The 25,680-nt window shown below is 45.0% G+C and overlaps 1 protein-coding gene across 3 annotated transcripts in view; it reads right to left on the bottom strand.

Moving 5' to 3' along the window:
- Positions 1-232: 232 nt before the first annotated feature.
- LOC131939338 (tyrosine-protein kinase ABL1) overlaps positions 233-25,680 on the bottom strand; it is a 42,281-nt gene continuing 16,833 nt past the window's right edge. Inside the window, exons 2-12 of one of the 3 annotated variants that reach the window (XM_059297586.1) lie at positions 21,224-21,301; positions 15,763-15,933; positions 13,363-13,661; positions 13,092-13,287; positions 12,460-12,621; positions 11,221-11,398; positions 10,100-10,284; positions 8,474-8,626; positions 7,870-7,959; positions 4,320-4,430; positions 233-3,468 (exon numbers count right to left, since the gene is read on the bottom strand). In XM_059297586.1, the coding sequence (XP_059153569.1) occupies positions 1,355-3,468; positions 4,320-4,430; positions 7,870-7,959; positions 8,474-8,626; positions 10,100-10,284; positions 11,221-11,398; positions 12,460-12,621; positions 13,092-13,287; positions 13,363-13,661; positions 15,763-15,933; positions 21,224-21,301 (3,737 nt within the window). In that variant the 3' untranslated portion in view covers positions 233-1,354. Of the gene's footprint in view, positions 3,469-4,319; positions 4,431-7,830; positions 7,960-8,473; positions 8,627-10,099; positions 10,285-11,220; positions 11,399-12,459; positions 12,622-13,091; positions 13,288-13,362; positions 13,662-15,762; positions 15,934-21,223; positions 21,302-25,680 lie in introns of all 3 variants that reach the window. The other 2 variants (XM_059297585.1, XM_059297588.1) reach the window with 2 other exon arrangements.

Here is a 25,680-nt window from a genome sequence, read left to right on the forward strand (position 1 = left end):
GGTCAGTGAGCGTGTGTGCTATATGTGTAGTGTGTGTGTGTGATGACCTGTGCTAGATATGTTGGTCCCTTGTACCCCACACAATCCAGTGAGCAAGTGCTGACAATCCCATTAAAAGACCCCCCCCCCCCCCCAGTATGCTGAGATAGTGCTGGGTGCTGTCCTGTCAGGGCTTCAAGTGTTTCTTTCAGGCATCATTTTCTGAAGCACCCCCCCCCCCCCCCCAGAGAGGACCAAGGTTTATTGCTAACACTGTGGTCAGCAGTGGGTCAAATTTAGTTGTGACTTTAATGATGGGACTACTTGTTCTACTGTGTTAGCAAGAGTGATCTGTAAGTTCACTGATTGAGTCCCACCTTCTTACACTTGATCATCAAATCCCCACGGCAACAACATTTGATTGAACAGAAGAGGAAAACAGGATGAAAGACTAAATGATAAAGTATTCAATGTAAAAACTACCACCTGAATAGAAGCCAAACAAAATGAGCTGAGATAAAGACATAAGCCAGGCTCTGGGTACCCTGTGGTTGGCCCAACTAGCAACCCATCAATGAGATGCTGGGGTTGGCCCAACTAGCAACCTATCAATGAGATGCTGGGGTTGGCCCAACTAGCAACCCATCAATGAGATGCTGGGGTTGGCCCAACTAGCAACCCATCAATGAGATGCTGGGGTTGGCCCAACTAGCAACCCATCAATGAGATGCTGGGGTTGGCCCAACTAGCAACCCTTCAATGAGATCCTGGGGTTAGCCTACAGTACAACCAAGTTCAACAGATAGCAATCATATGACAGAGCACTCAGCTTATAATAAAGCATCAGATCTGGAGCACAGGATATGTGTGGTCATGAAAGAGAAAATAAAGATCTATAGAAATAAATGGTTTGTATCTATCTAAAAATAAACGGGGGTTAATCCTTTCTGGTCCAACATGTAACAATCAATGGTGGGTTGTCCAATGGTGGAGCAGAGAGAGTTAACTGTAGCACAACCTGTAGTCAAGGTAAAAGAAAGACTTGACCCTTTGGTCAGACAAATAGAAATCAAATCATCAGTGTCCATGTGACATTCAACTAGGACAAGACAGCACAGTGTCAAGGTCTAGCTGCACACCAACACCCCTAACACAACAACTTTGACCAGGGATTGCACATCATTAAATACAAGCTTGTTCATTGACTAACCTCATATGGTCAAGTTTTTTTAGTTTGTACATCAATGCTTTCAAGAAGAATATAAAAAATCAACAAATGCCTGTAGTGCACTGGTCAACTAGGCAAACTTGCCAGACGGTACAACTAGGCAGATGGTAGAACTAGGCAGATGGTATAACTATTCCACAAAGCAAGCTATCTCTGTATGACCCCCAAGATTTCCTTGTTAGTGACTTGTATATCATCCAGCAGCTTGCCACCCCCTGAAGGTGTACTGCTGGTGTATGTCTTCAGGCTCTGACTGTGGGCTTGCATCCGAGTTAGAAGTTCCCGGGCTTGGAATTTGGCGTGAGGGGGCAAGGCGTCGATGTAGCGGGAACAGAGGCAGTAGAAGGCCAGGACCTCCTCAGAGAGCAGCATGAAGTTGGTGCTGGTCTTGTTGCCGGCCTCAGCCAGCCGCTCGATGCAGCCCTTCAGCCTCTCTGATGCTGACTTGATGGAGTCCATGCTGACTGGCTCGCTGGGCTCAGGGCTGGCCCCATCCACTGGGGAGGAAGCTGCTGGCTCCAGACAAAAACTGCCAGTCATAGAGAGCGGCACACTCATGGCATTAGGCAGTATCTTGACTCCCGTGGTGCGGTAGGCCACAGCTTCCTTCCCTGCTGGTCCTGCATCAGAGACCTCCGTGCTGATCAGGTCAAGGTCACGGGCAGCTTGCTGGGATAGTTTTTGGTCAGAGTTCAGGTTCACTGATGGTTTGGCATACATTTTAAAAGAGCTGACGTTGCTAGGGGCTCCATTGAGCTGCCCCTCCTCCAGACGTTTGAGCCCCACCATCCACCCTGGTGGCCGGTACGACTCCGTTAAGTTCTCTGAGACCATATTGTTGGGAGGAGCCCGCGGGTGGAGGAGAGGGGATTCCTCTACAAACTGGCGAGAGAAGCGGGGGCTGGGCTTGGGCTTCCCGGCCAGCTCTGGGAAGTGGGAAGCTGTGTGGGGAGCTGAGTGTGGTGGCGCTGGCTGTGGGGGAGAGTGGTCAGTCAGGCGGGAGATGGGGTCAGTGTCCGAGCGTTGGACGGAAGCAGGATGGTGGTAGCTGGAGGAAGCAGTGGAGGTGGCCATCTGGTCTGAGGAGGTGAAGAGCTCCGAGGGGGTGCTGGGCTTGCTGGAGGAGGACAGGTCGGACTTGTGTCGCTGGAGCAGGCCGGAGTACTGGGACTTGACGTTGGTGGAGTTGAGAGCCGTCTGAGTGGTGGCAGGGCTCTCCACAATGCCGTGCTGCGACTGAGACTTGACAAAAGCCGAGGGTCTCAGATTGGGCTCCTGCTTGATGCCCGGGTCAGAGTCCTCACTGATGCCCTCCCCCTTTTTCCCATTGGTGGCCGCAGCCATCTCCCCCAAGCTGTGGTCTCCCCCTAGAGTAGGGCAGGACGTGACGCTGGCGCTGTCTGTGCCTGAGTCGTGGTCATCCAGTGCTGGCAACTCCCTCCCATGACACTCCTGCTCTCTCTCCATTGACTCTAAATAAGCTCCAATCCTCACCCCTTTTGGTATGGTGCCGTACCTGTTGATAGTTTTAGCTACATTAGTCACATCCAGCTTGCCCAGGCGTGGGGGACCCTCCAGCTCACTCTCATCCACGCTAACACTGTGGGAGAGATCAGAGGAATGTTCAGAGAGTTTCTTCCTGGGGAGCAGGGCGGACCTGTGTGGGGGGAGCAAAGCTTTCTTCTGGTACTGGCCTGAGCTGTCCAGGTTGTAGTCCCCTGAGCGCGGGCCCAGGCTCCTGGTGCTGCTCCGCTCTGGGGCGTGTTTGTCAAAGGTGCGGGCATTGGCCTCAGATATCAGGTACTTGGAGCGGTCTATCTGGGCAGCTTTTAAGTTATCCACAGATGTTTTACTGGCTTTGTCCTCGCGGGAGAAAGTGGGCGAGCCAGCCTGACCTTGAACTTTCATCATGGAAGGTACAGAAGTGCTGTGGGGATAGTAAGGTCCTCTGTGGAGAGAAGGGTCAAGGCCAGAGTTGCTCTCACTCAAATCTGATTCGTTGACCTCAGGCAATGACGCGTTATCCAGTTTGACCTTCTGAAGACGTATACGAGATTTCAGTTCCGAGTCTAAATCCCCACCACCTGATTCTGGACCCCCATCTTTCACCGAAGTTGTCCTGCGGGGTGGAAGTGGAGCTGACTTGCCAGCTTTTTTCCTGGATGATTTCCTGGCAAGGACGTCATTTACTTTGGTCAATGTGACAGGTTGCTGCTCATCTAATGTGGGCAGCACTCGTCTGCCTGCTGGTGGGGTGGGACCTGGTGGAGCAAACAATCACATCACTCAAACAATCACATCACTCAAACAATCACATCACTCAAACAATCACATCTTAACACTCAAACACAAACAATCACAACACTCAAACACAAACAATCACATCACTCAAACACAAACAATCACAACACTCAAACAATCACATCTCAACACTCAAACACAAACAATCACAACACTCAAACACAAACAACAGATCTTAACACTCAAACAACAGTCAGACAATCACAAACAATACTTAAACAATTTGTGCTATTTTATTTTGCTATTACACATTGTTAATTTTGAACTTATTTTCAGTCATTAATTTCTAGTGTCAGTTGCCAGTTTAGATAAGATTTTAAGTGGTCAGTTGCCAGTTTAGATAAGATTTTAGGTGGTCAGTTGCCAGTTTAGATAAGATTTTAGGTGGTCAGTTGCCAGTTTAGACAGAAATTGGTGGTTAGTTGCCAGTTTAGATAAGATTTTAAGTGGTCAGTTGCCAGTTTAGACAGAAATTGGTGGTTAGTTGCCAGTTAAGACAGAAATTGGTGGTTAGTTGCCAGTTTAGACAGAAACTGGTGGTCAGTTGCCAGTTTAGACAGAAATTGGTGGTCAGTTGCCAGTTTAGACAGAAATTGGTGGTCAGTTGCCAGTTTAGACAGAAATTGGTGGTTAGTTGCCAGTTTAGACAGAAATTGGTGGTTAGTTGCCAGTTTAGATAAGATTTTAAGTGGTCAGTTGCCAGTTTAGACAGAAATTGGTGGTTAGTTGCCAGTTTAGACAGAAATTGGTGGTTAGTTGCCAGTTTAGACAGAAATTGGTGGCTAGTTGCCAATTAGGACAAGTGGTATACCTGCACTACTGCGACCTTCACTAATTAGGTCAGGTGACTCTTGAGCCCGCCCCTTCTTGGAGGGTAAACTTGGGGCTTTTCTTTCAGTCTTCTCTAGCTCCTTCTCCACCTCTGAAACAAAAATTTTTAATAAAAAAAAAAAATCAAACAATACTAAGCCACTGAGATAACTTGAAAACAAACAATGGCTGCATTATAATATTTCATACAAATATTTCCAAATAATTAACAAATTGAATAAAAAAAGTAAAGCATAGCATGAAAGTTGGTCAAGCAAAAATCAATGGGTTAGTATTGGTGGTAAAGTTAGGAGGTATCAGCTCAGTGTTAACCTGCTGAGCCCTAGTGAGAGGTCAGTAGTTATCTTTAATGTTAACTGTTGCAGCTGTTGGGTATCAAACAGCTGTAAGCTAGGAGGCCTGTTTTTCCTTCCAATAGCAGGGGTGCCACTCAGTTTTAAACTACAACCTGATCCCTCACATTTTACTAACCCTAAAAACATAATTTAAATCAATTAAGAAACAACACAGCAATTTTACGACTTTCCACACTTTAGTTTCATGTGATGTTAATACAGGTTTTTTTAGCAATATTTAAACCCAAAAACTTGAAGGGACTTTGGTTTAGCAATATTTAAACCCAAAAACTTGAAGGGACTTTTGTTTAGCAATATTTAAACCCAAAACCTTGAAGGGACTTTCTCATGTTTTTACAAATGTGACCATTTGTTTTGTTGTAAAGAGTACTTTGAGTTTGTCAGTGACAAATGTTATTGGCTTTTCATTTTCTCCACAAGCTGAAGAAAAACTTGACAAAGCAGTTTTTTAATTATTTTTTTTAGTTCATAATGGCTGTTTTTTTTGTTGATTTTGGCTAATCTTCAAGCTCAATTTTTTTGTTGATTTCTGAATTTCTGGCAAAAAAATTCTAGCTCAATTTTGAGCTGCTATTAAATGCAGTAATTTTTTATATTAGATTTTAATAAAAATTAAAGATTATAAATACTAAAATAAAAGGGGAGATCATTATTTATTTTAAAAATGCATAATTACTAAAAAGAAGAAAGTATTAAAAAACTGTTTAAAAAATGTAAAACAACCTTTATAATAAGATTTTAAATGCACTGAGAATAAGAAGACAAAACAAACTTCCTTTTTGTAGTAAAAGCATTGGTTAGTAAAACTTGAAAAAGATTTTATGAGTGACCAATTCTTTCACAAAAAAAAAAACAGCAAGTTTTTTATGTTCTCAGTGCATTTGAGACTTATTTATAAACATTTTAAACATCAGTTCAAACAGCGGTCAGTGGTCAAGTACGTGAGCTAACTCCACAAGTCTTGAGTTCGAACCCTGAGCAGATGAGGCTTAATAGCTGGGGACAACAACCTATCTAGGAGAGAAAACTCCAAACAAAGCAAGTTTTGTGATAACTTGTAGAAAATATCCTTTGTCTGATACTGCTGGTGTTGGATACTTGCTGTTTCTACTGGAGCAGAAGACACTTTATAAAAGCATTTAGCCATCCCACCTAAACATTTTTTCTTTAGCAGAAAGTTAAATGTCCTTCCTGCTGATTTTTTCAATTCAGGACCAGAGCTTCAGCCATTCATGTCAATAAGATGACAGCCAACCAAATGGTATTTAAATGTTGAATTACCTATCTATAATATAAGCGGCTAGGTAGTGGGTAGTGTGTCAGCCCATCATCGCTATAGATTTTCAGTGTCTTATTATAAATAATAGAGTAGGGTTTGTTTATATAACGACATAAAATTATTTTATAGTTGCCACTGTTTTTACTCTTTTGCATAACGTAAAGAAAATATTAAATACACGCACATCGCTAAAACATATTAAAAGGATCAATGTCAAATATAATTTTTGTTTATATTCCTGGAAAAAGTGGATATATTTTCATAACAATAGGTCGAAAAAACTAATTAATTCAACTTTTTTTGGGTAATTTTTGCAAGGGAGGTAATTTAAATTTAAGGTGATTCTAATTACATTGCCAATGTGTTTTCTTAGAACCATAAAAGTAAACACCCCTTGCCGTACATTTATTTGCATTGCATTGTTTTATTATAAGTAATGGAGTAGGATCTATTTATGAGGCTTAAATTTTTTATGCTGGAAAGGCTCTCTTTGTGCGCGGACGTTAGAAAAGCATGTTGTTCGGTGGTGATTCTAATGTTGTGGTTGTGTTGCGGTTATGTTGTGGTTGTGTTGCGGTTATGTTGTGGTTGTGTTGCGGTTATGTTGTGGTTGTGTTGCGGTTATGTTGTGGTTGTGTTGTGGTTGTGTTGTGTTTTTGTTTGTTTTTTATGCTGGAAAGGCTCTCTTTGGGCGCGGGCGCCTAGGAAAGCGTGTTGTTCGGTGGTGATTCTATTGTTGTGGTTGTGTTGTGGTTGTGTTATGTTTGATTTGTTCTTTAAAAAGATTTACCGTGGCGGAGCATGGGTATGCAGCTAGTAAGTCTATAACTAGCAATCTCAGTTATATGAGATACACAACAGTTGTCCTTAGTATGAGCCCCCAGAATAGCCTTCTGTGATTGAAATAACTCAATCAATTTGATAGTTATCTAGATCTACAAGGTAAACTACTTCCTGATACAGGACAAGAGGTTGTGGAGGAGATGTTGGGTAGATAACAAATCAATGATCAGTGACTGATATAGGACAGGAGGTTGTGGAGGAGATGTTGGGTAGATAACAAATCAATGATCAGCAACAGAAAGTACAACTTATATTAATATCCTTTCAACAAGGTTTACCGTGTTCTAATAGTAAGCTTTATGCCAGTCATAATTCCCATTAATTAAATGTTAAAATATTTTCTTTATTTGAATGTCAGCTAAAAAACAAACAAACAAGGTGATTGTTACTGAAATGTGGCACCCCTGTGTTTGGTGCTTACTACCAATGTCAACATCAACGATCACAGCTGACAAGAGGCTGGGATTTCCCCAGGCATTCCATTTGTCATCAAACTGGATATTCACATTGACCCTCTCATCAACATTTGTCATCAAGTATAGATGACAGAGCAGATGGGGCAGAGTTCACATGCATGTAGGATCTCTGTATATGGACTCAGAGATCCGAACTGGACACTATCAAGTGAGCTGTTGTGCACACTACTACCCCACCACACCATCCCATCTGAAACACTACTTGTTCATTTTTTGTATTGCCACTGTCATGAGACTAAGCCCAGAATAAACATACAGAAACTCTATTTCCTGTCTCCCATTGTATGTTAGCTCATGGTTTTTATGGAGCCCATGATTGTCCACAAGGCCAACAGCTGTCTATGTGATCAACTGACTGTCTACAGGGTTAGACTAAATGCAAGCAAGCAGGTGATGAAGCAGGCACAAGCAAGCAATGAGTACATGTTCAACCCCCCGAGCCCTAGGGGCACCAGTCAAAGGACGCGCTGGTCAACAGTGAGCTCAAGTGACCTCAGAGGCTGGGAGGGTCAAGCTAATCAAATCCAGAACGCCTACCTGTCCACCCTCCGAAGGAAGAGGTGCTGAAATTCTCACCTTCATTAATACTGGATTTTTCAAACATGTTTTCAAGTAGGAAGTGGATATCCTTAAATGTTGGCCGATCTTTGGGATCCCACTGCCAGCCTGTGGGATACAATGGACAGTCAGGGCATGGGCTGGTGCCAGATAAAAACTTACATTTTAACATGAGTGTGTGTATCTCAGGGGGTGTGCCATGTGGCAAGTCTTCCTACACTAGCCAGATAAAAACTTACATTTTAACATGAGTGTGTGTATCTCAGGGGGTGTGCCATGTGGCAAGTCTTCCTACACTAGCCAGATAAAAACTTACATTTTAACATGAGTGTGTGTATCTCAGGGGGTGTGCCATGTGGCAAGTCTTCCTACACTAGCCAGATAAAAACTTACATTTTAACATGAGTGTGTGTATCTCAGGGGGTGTGCCATGTGGCAAGTCTTCCTACACTAGCCAGATAAAAACTTACATTTTAACATGAGTGTGTGTATCTCAGGGGTGTGCCATGTGGCAAGTCTTCCTACACTAGCCAGATAAAAACTTACATTTTAACATGAGTGTGTGTATCTCAGGGGTGTGCCATGTGGCAAGTCTTCCTACACTAGCCAGATAAAAACTTACATTTTAACATGAGTGTGTGTATCTCAGGGGGTGTGCCAGGCGGCCGCTCCATCCTGTAGCCTTTCTCAAGAAGGTGGTAGACCTCGGTCAGGTCGACCCCTGGGTACGGGGACATGCCAAATGTTGCCAGCTCCCACAGCAAGACACCAAAGGCTGGGGACACAAAGATGGTAACATCAGGCAAACACCAGGGACATTTGTATCACACTAGGGACATTTGTATCTAATCTAGACACACTAGGGACATTTGTATCTAGACACACCAGGGACATTTGTATCACACTAGGGACATTTGTATCTAGACACACCAGGGACATTTGTATCTAGACACACCAGGGACATTTGTATCACACTAGGGACATTTGTATCTAATCTAGACACACCAGGGACATTTGTATCACACCAGGGACATTTGTATCCAATCTAGACACACCAGGGACATTTGTATCTAGACACACCAGGGACATTTGTATCCAATCTAGACACACCAGGGACATTTGTATCTAGACACACCAGGGACATTTGTATCTAGACACACCAGGGACATTTTTGTATCCAATCTAGACACACCAGGGACATTTGTATCCGATCTAGACACACCAGGGACATTTGTATACAATCTAGACACACAAGGGACATTTGTATCCAATCTAGACACACCAGGGACATTTGTATCTAAACACACCAGGGACATTTGTATCCAATCTAGACACACCAGGGACATTTGTATCCAATCTAGACACACCAGGGACATTTGTATCTAGACACACCAGGGACATTTGTATCCAATCTAGACACACCAGGGACATTTGTATCCGATCTAGACACACCAGGGACATTTGTATACAATCTAGACACACCAGGGACATTTGTATCCAATCTAGACACACCAGGTTTGTATCCAATCTAGACACTTGTTAGCTTTCTTGTTTGCGTTTTCTTTGTGATTGCTGTTGGGTTTGTGTTTTCGTTTTCATTTTTGTTATGGTTGCGTTTTTTTGTTTGTGTTTCGGTTAGTGTGGGCAATGCCGGTCATATGCTGATTACTAAACACACATGTCATGGTCCTTTACAGATAGGTTTTTAAACAAAGACAGAGGAATCAAGTTACAAATAAATTCATATGTTTTTTCCTGAGAAATCTGAATAGGGTAAAGTACTACTTCCTATCAGTAGAAATGACAAAAAATTGGTCAGAAAACAGAGAATTAGATCTACACCATCTATGTGAAATTTCTTCTATCTAACTGAAACAGTACTTAAGTTATTATTGGCTTTTGAAAAACAGAAAGTAGAGTAACTTCCACTCCTGGTTACATGAAATCAGTGGAAGGTTGATACACAACTATAAATATGATAAAATACTTAAATATGAAATTTCATCAACTTAGCTGCAAGGGTACTCAAGTTATCGTGTTCACAGACACAGATAAAATTGTACAATTAAGTTTGTCCAACTCAGAGAGGTGTAAAACGTAGAGATTGTGAAAAAGTAAAAATGTTTAAAAATGATCTTAGTTGTTGTCTAATGTTGTTCTAAATGATAAAAATATAATTTTAAAGTTTGGGTAAGAAAGGGTCAATGAAATGATGTTTCTAAATATAGCCTACAAGTAAGCTGCTTACCCCAGACATCAGACTTGGTAGAAAACCTGTTGTAGGCCAAGCCTTCTGGCGCCGTCCACTTGATGGGGAACTTGGCTCCTGCGTGGGCAGTGTAGGTGTCGTCCTTCATCAGGCGAGCCAGGCCAAAGTCAGCCACCTTGACCAGGTTGGCCTCTCCCACCAGACAGTTGCGGGCAGCCAGGTCCCTGGGGAGACACAAGATTCAATGCTCCACACATCTCACTGGACAGTCTAGTGGACAGAGTCTTCTTCATTCTAAGTTAATTGACATTGGGCAGTCTAGTGGACACAGTCTTCTTCATTCTAAGTTAATTGACATTGGACAGTCTAGTGGACACAGTCTTCTTCATTCTAAGTTAATTGACATTGGACAGTCTAGTGGACACAGTCTTCTTCATTCTAAGTTAATTGACATTGGGCAGTCTAGTGGACACAGTCTTCTTCATTCTAAGTTAATTGACATTGGACAGTCTAGTGGACACAGTCTTCTTCATTCTAAGTTAATTGACATTGGACAGTCTAGTGGACACAGTCTTCTTCATTCTAAGTTAATTGACATTGGGCAGTCTAGTGGACACAGTCTTCTTCATTCTAAGTTAATTGACATTGGACAGTCTAGTGGACACAGTCTTCTTCATTCTAAGTTAATTGACATTGGGCAGTCTAGTGGACACAGTCTTCTTCATTCTAAGTTAATTGACATTGGACAGTCTAGTGGACACAGTCTTCTTCATTCTAAGTTAATTGACATTGGACAGTCTAGTGGACACAGTCTTCTTCATTCTAAGTTAATTGACATTGGACAGTCTAGTGGACACAGTCTTCTTCATTCTAAGTTGACATTGGACAGTCTAGTGGACACAGTCTTCTTCATTCTAAGTTAATTGACACTAGACAGTCTAGTGGACACAGTCTTCTTCATTCTAAGTTAATTGACACTAGACAGTCTATTTTATCATACCTTATTCTAATGAAGTAATCACTAATGTGCTTATCTGATGTACAATATTTTTATAAACAAAGATTTTAAAATTCTATTAAAAATAAACCCATGTATTAAGATCAAGTGAGACCACTGAGATATTGTAGATGTTTGAGAATGCCCTGATGGTTGTACAAACCTATGGATAAAACTCCTAGCCTCTAGGTAAGCCATGGCTGATGCTATCTGTGTGGCCATGTACATGAGCACTGTGGGACCTATGTCCTCCTTGTTAGAGCTCCTCAGGTAGTCCAGCAAGTTGCCTTGTGCCATAAACTCTGTCACAATATAGAAGGGGGGCTCCCTTGTACAAACACCTGTCAAACAAACATCGTTAGTGCCATGTCAAAATGGTTCCGTCAAAAGAAACTAGAAATGACCCACCCACCACCAGCCAGCCAGAACTGTCCCACCCACCCACCCACCCACCCACCACCAGCCAGCCAGAACTGACCCACCCACCCACCAGAACTGACCCACCCACCCACCCACCCACCAGCCAGCACTGACCCACCCACCCACCCACCAGCCAGCCAGAACTGTCCCACCCACCCACCAGAACTGTCCCACCCACCCACCCACCAGAACTGTCCCACCCACCCACCCACCAACCAGCCAGAACTGTCCCACCCACCCACCAGAACTGACCCACCCACCCACCCACCAGCCAGAACTGACCCACCCACCCACCAGCCAGCCATAACTGACTCACCCACCCACCCACCAGCCAGCCACCACTGACCCACCCACCCACCAGCCAGCCAGAACTGACCCACCCACCCACCAGCCAGCCATAACTGACCCACCCACCAGCCAGTCAGAACTGTCCCACCCACTTACCAGCCAGAACTGACCCACCCACCCACCCACCAGCCAGCCACCACTGACCCACCCACCCACCAGCCAGCCAGAACTGACCCACCCACCCACCAGCCAGCCATAACTGACCCACCCACCAGCCAGTCAGAACTGTCCCACCCACTTACCAGCCAGAACTGACCCACCCACCCACCCACCCACCAGCCAGAACTGACCCACCCACCCACCAGCCAGAACTGACCCACCCACCCACCAGCCAGAACTGACCCACCCACCCACCCACCAGCCAGAACTGACCCACCCACCCACCCACCCACCAGCCAGAACTGACCCACCCACCCACCAGCCAGAACTGACCCACCCACCCACCAGCCAGAACTGACCCACCCACCCACCAGCCAGAACTGACCCACCCACCCACCCACCAGCCAGAACTGACCCACCCACCCACCAGCCAGCCAGAACTGACCCACCCACCCACCAGCCAGCCACCACTGACCCACCCACCCACCAGCCAGCCAGAACTGACCCACCCACCCACCAGCCATCCAGAACTGACCTAACAACTGGACAAGGTTTGGGTGCTTCATCTCCTTCATGATGGCAGCTTCCTCTAGGAAGTCCTTGAGCGCCATGGTGTCCTCCTTTAATGTCTTGACTGCCACTGTCTTGCTGTACCTCTTCCAGACAGCTTCGTACACGTCACCATACTGGCCCCCTCCTGCAGCACACAAGACACATACGTTGTATGACTGCATTCAGTCAGGACAGTCACACGACTTTATTCTGTCAGGACAGTCACATGACTTTATTCAGTCAGGACAGTCATGTGACTTTATTCAGTCAGGAGAGTCACATGACTTTATTCAGTCAGGACAGTTACATGACTTTATTCAGTCAGGATAGTCACGTGACTTCACTTCATTCAGTCAGGACAGTCACGTGACTTCACTTCATTCACTCAGGACAGTCACGTGACTTTATTCAGTCAAGACAGTCACATGACTTTATTCAGTCAGGACAGTCACATGACTTTATTCAGTCAGGACAGTCACGTGACTTTATTCAGTCAGGATAGTCACGTGACTTTATTCAGTCAGGACAGTCAATCATCACTAACTTGATGCTGTCAGATAAAACATGTCAAATTAGTTAGATGTGTCTCCTCCAGCCTGCCAGCATTAACCTTACCTAACCGATGCTTCATGGCGATCTCCGTCCTCTCAATCTCCCACTTATCTGGCTCTGGACTGACCCCAAAGACGGTTGGCTTCTGTCTCTTGGGGGCGGGGTACAAGAGGGTGGTGACTAGCCCATCTGCGTGAATGGAATGGTGATGGACCAGCTCCCCCAGAGTGTTGAACCTGTGCTCCTGGGTGACAAAGACCTGAGGGGGAGAGGTAGGGTTAGCTCTCTGGCTGGTTGTGTCTGGCTAGAGACTTAACAAGGCCACCAAACCTACCTTGCCATCTGAGTCTTCACTGATCCTATAGTGGTAGACCCTGCCTTCATATCTGACAGAGATTGACCTCTGACCCGGGCTGCTCTCACTCTCCCGCACCAGGAAGCTGCCGTTGATGCCGGAGCTGAGTAGGTACTCGGAGGCGTTCCTTGAGATGGGCCCGTGGTACCAGGAGAACTTGTCCACGCTGTTGACTGGACCAATGTAGTTGCTGGGCACCCAGCCTCCCTGGCCTGCCCGGTTCTTGACCTCACACCACTCCCCACTGTTGTTGTAGGCTATCATGGTCACCATCTCACCTGGTGCCAACACAGACAACAATTATGCTCAACCACACATCTTCAGCAAGCAAATGTTGCTCAACCACACATCTTCAGCAAGCAAATGTTGCTCAACCACACATCTTCAGCAAGCAAATGTTGCTCAACCACACATCTTCAGCAAGCAAATGTTGCTCAACCACACATCTTCAGCAAGCAAATGTTGCTCAACCACACATCTTCAGCAAGCAAATGTTGCTCAACCACACATCTTCAGCAAGCAAATGTTGCTCAACCACACATCTTCAGCAAGCAAATATTGCTCAACCACACATCTTCAGCAAGCAAATGTTGCTCAACCACACATCTTCAGCAAGCAAATGTTGCTCAACCACACATCTTCAGCAAGCAAATGTTGCTCAACCACACATCTTCAGCAAGCAAATGTTGCTCAACCACACATCTTCAGCAAGCAAATGTTGCTCAACCACACATCTTCAGCAAGCAAATGTTGCTCAACCACACATCTTCAGCAAGCAAATGTTGCTCAACCACACATCTTCAGCAAGCAAATGTTGCTCAACCACACATCTTCAGCAAGCAAATGTTGCTCAACCACACATCTTCAGCAAGCAAATGTTGCTCAACCACACATCTTCAGCAAGCAAATGTTGCTCAACCACACATCTTCAGCAAGCAAATGTTGCTCAACCACACATCTTCAGCAAGCAAATGTTGCTCAACCACACATCTTCAGCAAGCAAATGTTGCTCAACCACACATCTTCAGCAAGCAAATGTTGCTCAACCACACATCTTCAGCAAGCAAATGTTGCTCAACCACACATCTTCAGCAAGCAAATGTTGCTCAACCACACATCTTCAGCAAGCAAATGTTGCTCAACCACACATCTTCAGCAAGCAAATGTTGCTCAACCACACATCTTCAGCAAGCAAATGTTGCTCAACCACACATCTTCAGCAAGCAAATGTTGCTCAACCACACATCTTCAGCAAGCAAATGTTGCTCAACCACACATCTTCAGCAAGCAAATGTTGCTCAACCACACATCTTCAGCAAGCAAATATTGCTCAACCACACATCTTCAGCAAGCAAATGTTGCTCAACCACACATCTTCAGCAAGCAAATGTTGCTCAACCACACATCTTCAGCAAGCAAATGTTGCTCAACCACACATCTTCAGCAAGCAAATGTTGCTCAACCACACATCTTCAGCAAGCAAATATTGCTCAACCACACATCTTCAGCAAGCAAATATTGCTCAACCACACATCTTCAGCAAGCAAATGTTGCTCAACCACACATCTTCAGCAAGCAAATGTTGCTCAACCACACATCTTCAGCAAGCAAATGTTGCTCAACCACACATCTTCAGCAAGCAAATGTTGCTCAACCACACATCTTCAGCAAGCAAATATTGCTCAACCACACATCTTCAGCAAGCAAATATTGCTCAACCACACATCTTCAGCAAGCAAATGTTGCTCAACCACACATCTTCAGCAAGCAAATGTTGCTCAACCACACATCTTCAGCAAGCAAATGTTGCTCAACCACACATCTTCAGCAAGCAAATATTGCTCAACCACACATCTTCAGCAAGCAAATATTGCTCAACCACACATCTTCAGCAAGCAAATGTTGCTCAACCACACATCTTCAGCAAGCAAATATTCAAGTTTAATGGAGTTATCAGACCTTGGGATAAAGTAAACTGACCTTGGGATAAAGTAAACTGACCTTGGGGTAAAGTAAACTGACCTTGGGGTAAAGTAAACTGACCTTGGGGTAAAGTAAACTGACCTTGGGGTAAAGTAAACTGTCCTTGGGGTAAAGTAAACTGACCTTGGGGTTAAACAAACTGACCTTGGGGTTAAGGAAACTGACCTTGGGGTAAAGTAAACTGACCTTGGGGTTAAACAAACTGACCTTGGGGTAAAGTAAACTGACCTTGGGGTTAAACAAACTGACCTTGGGGTTAAACAAACTGACCTTGGGGTTAAACAAACTGACCTTTGGGTAAAGTAAACTGACCTTGGGGTAAATCAAGCTGACCTTGGGGTTAAGCAAACTGACCTTTGTAAAAATCAAACTGACCTTGGGGTAAAGAGCACTGACCTTTGGATATACTGAGCTGGTTGTCTCCCCCTGCCTGGAAGTCGTAAAGTGCAACAAACAAGCTGGGGTCCTCCTCTGCTGCCATGTTGAGCAAGTTTTCCTTGGACATCCATCTCTGACCAAGGTTGTCCAGCGGGGCCTCAGGCAGTGGCCGGTGTTGGAGCAGGGACTCTGTGGACAGAGGGAGGGAACTTGCTACAACATCTATGGATGTCTGGCCCAGCGGGACACCATCAGCCCACAGTGGGACACCACCAGCCCACAGTGGGACACCATCAGCCCACAGTGGACCACAAGCCAGTGACTGGAGACAGGTGAAGTATAGTGTGTCAAACAGTAGACCAGTGGGTTAGTTACAACAGGCTAGTGTAAGGGTTAGGTGTGCATCAAATAAGACTTAATACTTGTATCTGTAAAACTAAATTTGCTATCAAGTTAAGTCATGTGATCAAATTGTACACTTTGGGAACTTGATTTACTTCTGATTGGAGATTCCAGATACATCAATATCAAATACTAGACCATTGGCCCAGTAGAGAGGAAAAGGGCAGTAGGCTGGGTTTTTTTTCTAACCCAAACGTTAACTTTCAATAAATTTATTTTGTCAGTTGTTCATTTGGGAATGTCTTTGGAGTTAACCATTGGTCGAATACAGCAGACTGATCATCATGTTTCTTTTTATAAGCCTTTTTTTTCTTTGCTAGGTCTCTTTGTGGTAAATCTTGTAATTCAATTTTGACCCACTTTTATTGCAGCAATTTAGTTCAAACTTTCCATATATGTTCCACTTTGATGACAACACAAGTCTATCTATTTTTTAATTAAATCAGATGTTTAATTAGTCATTAAAATAAATTAAACTTGATAGATTACTATATTCAATAACAGACGGGGAAATTACTAGCTAGACACGATCTCCCTAACAGTCTAGTGAGCTGTGGTTCACCAGAATGTTTACAAAAGCAGATCTTGTGAAGGCTATTAGGGGTAGATAATAAAGATTTAAAACGATTTGAGACTAAAGGGAGGTAAAAAAAATAAATTAAGACCTATCTTATACTCTGTAAAATAATGTCACAGACTGCTGCTTATCAAAGAGCAGATAATTATGTATTAGATATTGCGAGCTATTGATGGTGTTTTAAAGCAAATATTTTTAGTCGTGTCAACTTCATAAATTAGGAATCATTAAAAGTAGAAAGTAAAACAAATATAAAAAACCTTTATAACCAGCTTTTAAATACACTGAAAATAAGACAAAACTAATTTACTTTCTAGCTACCATACAGTGTCATCTATTACACCTGAACCAAAACCCTATTAGCTACCATACAGTGTCATCTATTACACCTGAACCAAAACCCTATTAGCTACCATACAGTGTCATCTATTACACCTGAACCAAAACCCTATTAGCTACCATACAGTGTCATCTATTACACCTGAACCAAAACCCTATTAGCTACCATACAGTGTCATCTATTACACCTGAACCAAAACCCTATTAGCTACCATACAGTGTCATCTATTACACCTGAACCAAAACCCTATTAGCTACCATACAGTGTCATCTATTACACCTGAACCAAAACCCTATTAGCTACCATACAGTGTCATCTATTACACCTGAACCAAAACCCTATTAGTTTTTGGACCAACAGGCTAATTCTACCAACCACTATTTTAAACCAACATTCATCCAACAGGCTAATTATTATGGGCCTGAGGGCGCTGTGACCCTGTGTGGGGGTCAGAGGTCACCTGCTGATGATGGATGGGGCAGCAAATGTCATGATATCTGGAACACTCCTTGTCATAGCCCAGCTGATTGACAGGAGCATTCACTCAACACCCTCCCTAACTACTGAACACACCCAACACCCTCCCTAACTACTGAACACACCCAACACCCTACTTAACTACTGAACACACCCAACACCCTCCCTAACTATTGAACACACCCAACACCCTCCCTAACTACGCAACACACCCAACACCATCCCTAACTATTGAACACACCCAACACCCTCCCTAACTATTGAACACACCCAACACCCTCCCTAACTATTGAACACACCCAACACCCTCCCTAACTATTGAACACACCCAACACCCTCCCTAACTATTGAACACACCCAACACCCTCCCTAACTATTGAACACACCCAACACCCTCCCTAACTATTGAACACACCCAACACCCTCCCTAACTATTGAACACACCCAACACCCTCCCTAACTATTGAACACACACAACACCCTCCCTAACTATTGAACACACCCAACACCCTCCTTAACTACTGAACACACCCAACACCCTCCCTAACTATTGAACACACCCAACACCCTCCTTAACTACTGAACACACCCAACACCCTCCCTAACTATTGAACACACACAACACCCTCCCTAACTATTGAACACACCCAACACCCTCCCTAACTACGCAACACACCCAACACCATCCCTAACTATTGAACACACCCAACACCCTCCCTAACTATTGAACACACCCAACACCCTCCCTAACTATTGAACACACCCAACACCCTCCCTAACTATTGAACACACCCAACACCCTCCCTAACTATTGAACACACCCAACACCCTCCCTAACTATTGAACACACCCAACACCCTCCCTAACTATTGAACACACCCAACACCCTCCCTAACTATTGAACACACACAACACCCTCCCTAACTATTGAACACACCCAACACCCTCCCTAACTATTGAACACACCCAACACCCTCCCTAACTCTTGAACACACCCAACACCCTCCCTAACTATTGAACACACCCAACACCCTCCCTAACTATTGAACACACCCAACACCCTCCCTAACTACTGAACACACTCAACACCCTCCCTAACTACTGAACACACCCAACACCCTCCCTAACTATTGAACACACCCAACACCCTCCCTAACTACTGAACACACCCAACACCCTCCCTAACTACTGAACACACCCAACACCCTCCCTAACTATTGAACACACACAACACCCTCCCTAACTATTGAACACACCCAACACCCTCCCTAACTATTGAACACACCCAACACCCTCCCTAACTATTGAACACACCCAACACCCTCCCTAACTATTGAACACACCCAACACCCTCCCTAACTACTGAACACACTCAACACCCTCCCTAACTACTGAACACACCCAACACCCTCCCTAACTATTGAACACACCCAACACCATCCCTAACTATTGAACACACCCAACACCCTCCCTAACTATTGAACACACCCAACACCCTCCCTAACTATTGAACACACCCAACACCCTCCCTAACTATTGAACACACCCAACACCCTCCCTAACTATTGAACACACCCAACACCCTCCCTAACTATTGAACACACCCAACACCCTCCCTAACTACTGAACACACCCAACACCCTCCCTAACTATTGAACACACCCAACACCCTCCCTAACTATTGAACACACCCAACACCCTCCCTAACTATTGAACACACCCAACACCCTCCCTAACTATTGAACACACCCAACACCCTCCCTAACTATTGAACACACCCAACACCCTCCCTAACTATTGAACACACCCAACACCCTCCCTAACTATTGAACACACCCAACACCCTCCCTAACTATTGAACACACCCAACACCCTCCCTAACTATTGAACACACCCAACACCCTCCCTAACTATTGAACACACCCAACACCCTCCCTAACTACTGAACACACCCAACACCATCCCTAACTATTGAACACACCCAACACCCTCCCTAACTACTGAACACACTCAACACCCTCCCTAACTATTGAACACACACAACACCCTCCCTAACTATTGAACACACCCAACACCCTCCCTAACTATTGAACACACCCAACACCCTCCCTAACTATTGAACACACCCAACACCCTCCCTAACTACTGAACACACCCAACACCCTCCCTAACTATTGAACACACCCAACACCCTCCCTAACTATTGAACACACCCAACACCCTCCCTAACTACTGAACACACCCAACACCCTCCCTAACTATTGAACACACCCAACACCCTCCCTAACTATTGAACACACCCAACACCCTCCCTAACTACTGAACACACCCAACACCATCCCTAACTACTGAACACACCCAACACCCTCCCTAACTACTGAACACACCCAACACCCTCCCTAACTACTGAACACACCCAACACCCTCCCTAACTATTGAACACACCCAACACCCTCCCTAACTATTGAACACACCCAACACCCTCCCTAACTATTGAACACACCCAACACCCTCCCTAACTACTGAACACGCACAACACCCTCCCTAACTACTGAACACACCCAACACCCTCCCTAACTATTGAACACACCCAACACCCTCCTTAACTACTGAACACACCCAACACCCTCCCTAACTACTGAACACACCCAACACCCTCCCTAACTACTGAACACACCCATTGGAATTTGCCACTGTAGAATCAATCTAGTTTGCAAGCATAGAAGTCAGTGAAAAGAAATTCAAGGACACTTGTGATGATAACATTGAATTGTTACTGGGGATGTATTTTTAAATGCCTGACCTAATTTTCTGCAGTGCACTAGGGTTGCTGTGAGGTAGTTCTACACGTCAGTGTGACAAAACATTTTATAAGGGTTTCATCCGGGTCACTGCGCACCGGGTCAATGACTGCAGTAGTGCTGGTAAATGTGCCTCATTTGATTTAATCCCCTATTATTGTGTCCCTAGTGTAATCTAAAACAAACATATTGCTCATGAGGGAGCCTGGGGTCACCTGACTGCAGGGCACTGGTCAATCCACCTAGAACAGTTTGACCACTGAATCAAAGAGTACCCCTGTACAGGCAGTCCAATCAACAGATCCCCAAACTTTTATGGCTATCAGGTGAAAGATGTTGTAGGCATAAAGCAAAAATTACAGATATATATATATATATATATATATATATATATATATATATATATATATATATATATGTATGTAGTCACACACAAACACTTATATCTACATATATGTTGTATTTTTTAAAATAAAAAAGTTTCCGAAAATGAAATGTTAAGTGAACCAATACATAGGATTACCCGTATTTAATTCTACAACAAAAATTAATGAACCAATCTGGTGGAAATCCCTGAACAAAAGCAAGATTCTAAAGCCTTGAGAGATCCTTAAGTAAAGCTTGAACAGCACTGAATGAATGCATGAAGGAAGGAAAAGTTGCTGCCCACTGCTGCCAGCTAGATAAACAAAGCCCATCACACTCAAGCAAACAACAAAACTAGCGCTAGCAAAGAAGAAATACTGATCAAAAATTAAAAAAACCCATAGCAAATCAGTCCAAAAAAAGAAGAAAAATAAAAGGAGCTGACAAGAAAATAAAAGGTGACTAGGGTGAGCCATAGAAAGTATGGTGCACCAAAGTGATCATATGGTACAGTACCTTGGTTTAACTGAATCTCCAAGAGACTTTTATCTTCCAAAAAAGATTGCTCCCGTCTATAGGGGATCTGAGCTTTTCCTACAACAAAGAAAAAATGTGTCTACAACAGTGAAGGCCCAGTGCAGACATTGGCATGCTTTGTTACACAGTCTACTACAGCTGGGTACAAGACTGGTGTTGTCTACATCAACCAGCACAGCTACTAATGCTAGGGAAGCTACTACAGTCAACTCAACTAGACATGCAGCACAGGTGACCATCCCAAGACTTGCTTCAACTTTCTGATGCAATTGTCAGAGGAAAGTGTTGGAGCTCGTTTCAAACATCACACACTGCCACACAACACCACACATACACTACCACTCAACACCACACACACTACCACAACACCCCACACAAACTCTCACACAACACCACACCGACTGCCACACAACACCACACACACAGGTCACACAACACCACATACACAGGTCACACAACACCACACACTACCACACAACACCACACAATACAAACGGATCACACAAAACTACACACACTGCCACACAACACCACAAACACATGTCACACACCACACACATATCACACAGGTAAATAAACACCACACACTGTCTAACATGTATAAGGTAGGGGCAGCTTTAACAGACTGGACCTTACAACAGACTGGACCTTACAGCAGACTGGACCTTACAGCAGACTGGACCTTACAACAGACTGGACCTTACAACAGACTGGACCTTACAACAGACTGGACCTTACAGCAGACTGGACCTTACAACAGACTGGACCTTACAACAGACTGGACCTTACAACAGACTGGACCTTACAACAGACTGGACCTTACAACAGACTGGACCTTACAACAGACTGGACCTTAAGCAGTTAAAACAGACTGGACCTTACAACAGACTGGACCTTACAACAGACTGGACCTTACAACTTACTGGACCTTACAACAGACTGGACCTTACAACAGACTGGACCTTACAACAGACTGGACCTTACAACAGACTGGACCTTACAACAGACTGGACCTTACAACAGACTGGACCTTACAACAGACTGGACCTTAAGCAGTTAAAACAGACTGGACCTTACAACAGACTGGACCTTACAACAGACTGGACCTTACAACAGACTGGATCTTACAACAGACTGGACCTTACAACAGACTGGACCTTACAACAGACTGGACCTTACAACAGACTGGACCTTACAACAGACTGGACCTTACAACAGACTGGACCTTACAACAGACTGGACCTTACAACAGACTGGACCTTACAACAGACTGGACCTTACAACAGACTGGACCTTACAACAGACTGGACCTTACAGCAGACTGGACCTTACAACAGACTGGACCTTACAACAGACTGGACCTTACAACAGACTGGACCTTACAACAGACTGGACCTTACAACAGACTGGACCTTACAACAGACTGGACCTTACAACAGACTGGACCTTACAACAGACTGGACCTTACAACAGACTGGACCTTACAGCAGACTGGACCTTACAACAGACTGGACATTACAGCAGACTGGACCTTACAACAGACTGGACCTTAAGCAGTTAAAACAGACTGGACCTTACAACAGACTGGACCTTACAACAGACTGGACCTTACAACGGACGAGACAAACGAAGCGGAGCTGACCCCCATGTCGACACCTCCAACAAGTCGTGCTGAAATAGCGCTCACACTCAAACACAGCCGCCTCCCGCCACACCAGGCGCCGCTCCACACACACACACACAGAGGCACGCACACACACACACCGACTGCAGCAAAAGCGTGAACTTATCCCCCGGCCCACCCCCACTACATCCAAATGACTTTTTAACGGTCGGGACGGCTGAGAATTTTAACAACAAATTAAGAAATGTCTCCTGTAATCTCTCGACTAGGTAGGTGTGTAGTAGGTCACAGTGCCGGTTTGTGTAGGTGTGTAGTAGGTCACAGCGCCGGTTTGTATAGGTGTGTAGTAGGTGACAGCGCCGGTTCGGGTAGGTGTGTAGTAGGTCACAGCGCCGGTTCGGGTAGGTGTGTAGTAGGTGACAGCGCCAGACCGGCGTGTGCCGTCCATCACGAGCGGCCAACTGCTTATGTCAATCAGCCGCATCCTTGTAATGAGATCTGGTCCCGCTAGAGTTCATGCAGCCACCTCTGGTGTGGACGTGAACAGAGTAAGGAGAGGCCGAGAGAAGATGCTCTACTCCATGAGGATCGTTTGGAGCGTCCCAGTTGGAGACGGCAGTAAAAAGCCTCCCCGTGTTAGCAAATGGTCACATGACCTAGATACAGACAGTGATTAAAGCTATCTACATTGGTGCAGGCGAGATATCGCACCCCCCCCCCCCCCTCCCTTACACAGCCGGTATTTCAATAACAGCGTGTAAAGAGACGCTAATGAGCTTGTTAGCTTTGTCTCGTCTCTCTGATGGCTGTACCTACCCCCCCCCCATCTTCGTGAGCTGTACCTACCCACAACCTACCCAATATAACAAGAAACAGAAAACTGTTCTAAAAGGTTCAAAACATAGTTCAATCATCTAGCTTGAGGTTAAAGTTCATTATAAATCAGAGGAAATCATTGAAGTCAATTACTCAGCAAAATAGATGAAAAAGGCTAAAATCAAAACGTCTCAAACTTTTGAGAATCATACCAGGGCTAGAGACGCTTACACATCAAGTCACCATTGGGCCACATCATGTCACCAGTGGGCCACTCATGTCACCAGTGGGCCACATCATGTCACCATTGGGCCAAATCATGTCACCAGTGGGTCACTCATGTCACCATTGGGCCACTCATGTCACCATTGGGCCACATCATGTCACCAGTGGGCAACTCATGTCACCAGTGGGTCACTCATGTCACCAGTGGGCCACTCATGTCACCAGTGGGCCACTCATGTCACCAGTGGGCCACTCATGTCACCAGTGGGCCACTCATGTCACCAGTGGGCCACTCATGTCACCAGTGGGCCACTCATGTCACCATTGGGCCACTCATGTCACCAGTGGGCCACTCATGTCACCATTGGGCCACTCATGTCACCATTGGGCCACTCATGTCACCATTGGGCCACATCATGTCACCATTGGGCCACTCATGTCACCAGTGGGCCACTCATGTCACCAGTGGGCCACATCATGTCACCAGTGGGCCACTCATGTCACCAGTGGGCCACTCATGTCACCAGTGGGCCACTCATGTCACCAGTGGGCCACATCATGTCACCAGTGGGTCACTCATGTCACCATTGGGCCACTCATGTCACCAGTGGGCCACTCATGTCACCAGTGGGCCACTCATGTCACCAGTGGGCCACATCATGTCACCAGTGGGTCACTCATGTCACCATTGGGCCACTCATGTCACCATTGGGCCACTCATGTCACCAGCGGGCCACATCACCACATCATGTGCTTATCCAGTGCCCAACCTTGCTGCCACCATATCATAGAAATCTTTAATCCTACTTGAAATAGCACCCGTAATCATCAAAGAAAACAGGGCGTCTCAAAGTGTAGAAGGAGCGTCTTAAACTGTACCAGGGGCGTCTCAAAGTGTACAAAGTGCGTCCTAAACTGTAGAAGGGGCGTCTTAAACTGTACCAGGGGCGTCTCAAAGTGTACAAAGTGCGTCCTAAACTGTAGAAGGGGCGTCTTAAACTGCAGGGGTGTCTCAGACTGTAGCATGTATTAGGGCGACATGAAGCAGTCACTAAAATATGAAGCAACTAAACCTGTGCCAATGTGTTAAACACCCGTCACGTTCACTAACAGCTGACGGACTCAAGAAACTTTACAACACAAACTAGTTTTTTTTTCTTCGCTAAGGCATACGCTAGTTGATTTTTTTTTAAATTTCAAAGTCAAGGCGCGCGCAACAGCTGATGTTGTCTATGTGGGAGTGTGTACAAGGCTAGGGTTGTCTATGTGGGAGTGTGTACAGGGCTAGGGTTGTCTATGTGGGAGTGTGTACAGGGCTAGGGTTGTCTATGTGGGAGTGTGTACAGGGCTAGGGTTGTCGATGTGGGAGTGTGTACAGGGCTAGGGTTGTCTATGTGGGAGTGTGTACAGGGCTAGGGTTGTCTATGTGGGAGTGTGTACAGGGCTAGGGTTGTCTATATATTGTCTACCCCCACTATATATTGAGATCAATGGGCACATAGTGCACAGCCCCTAATTACAGTTAAACGTTGAATAGGTTGTGTGACACGTCATACTTGAGCAAAACGTCACGTGATTCGTCACACTTGAGCTATACGTAACGTGACTCGTCACACTTGAGCTATACGTACACATAATGTACAGTGGAGGGTACACATAATGTACAGTGAAACAACGCCTCTTGATGTAACATGGTAGGACTATGTAGCATTAGGTCAAAAGGTAGGACTATGTAGCATTAGAACCCATGGTAGGACTAAGGGCTATGTAG

The sequence above is a fragment of the Physella acuta genome, unplaced genomic scaffold, assembly GCF_028476545.2.
Source record: "Physella acuta isolate Inbredline_101_S28 unplaced genomic scaffold, ASM2847654v3 ptg000275l, whole genome shotgun sequence".
Taxonomy (NCBI): Eukaryota; Metazoa; Mollusca; class Gastropoda; family Physidae; genus Physella; species Physella acuta.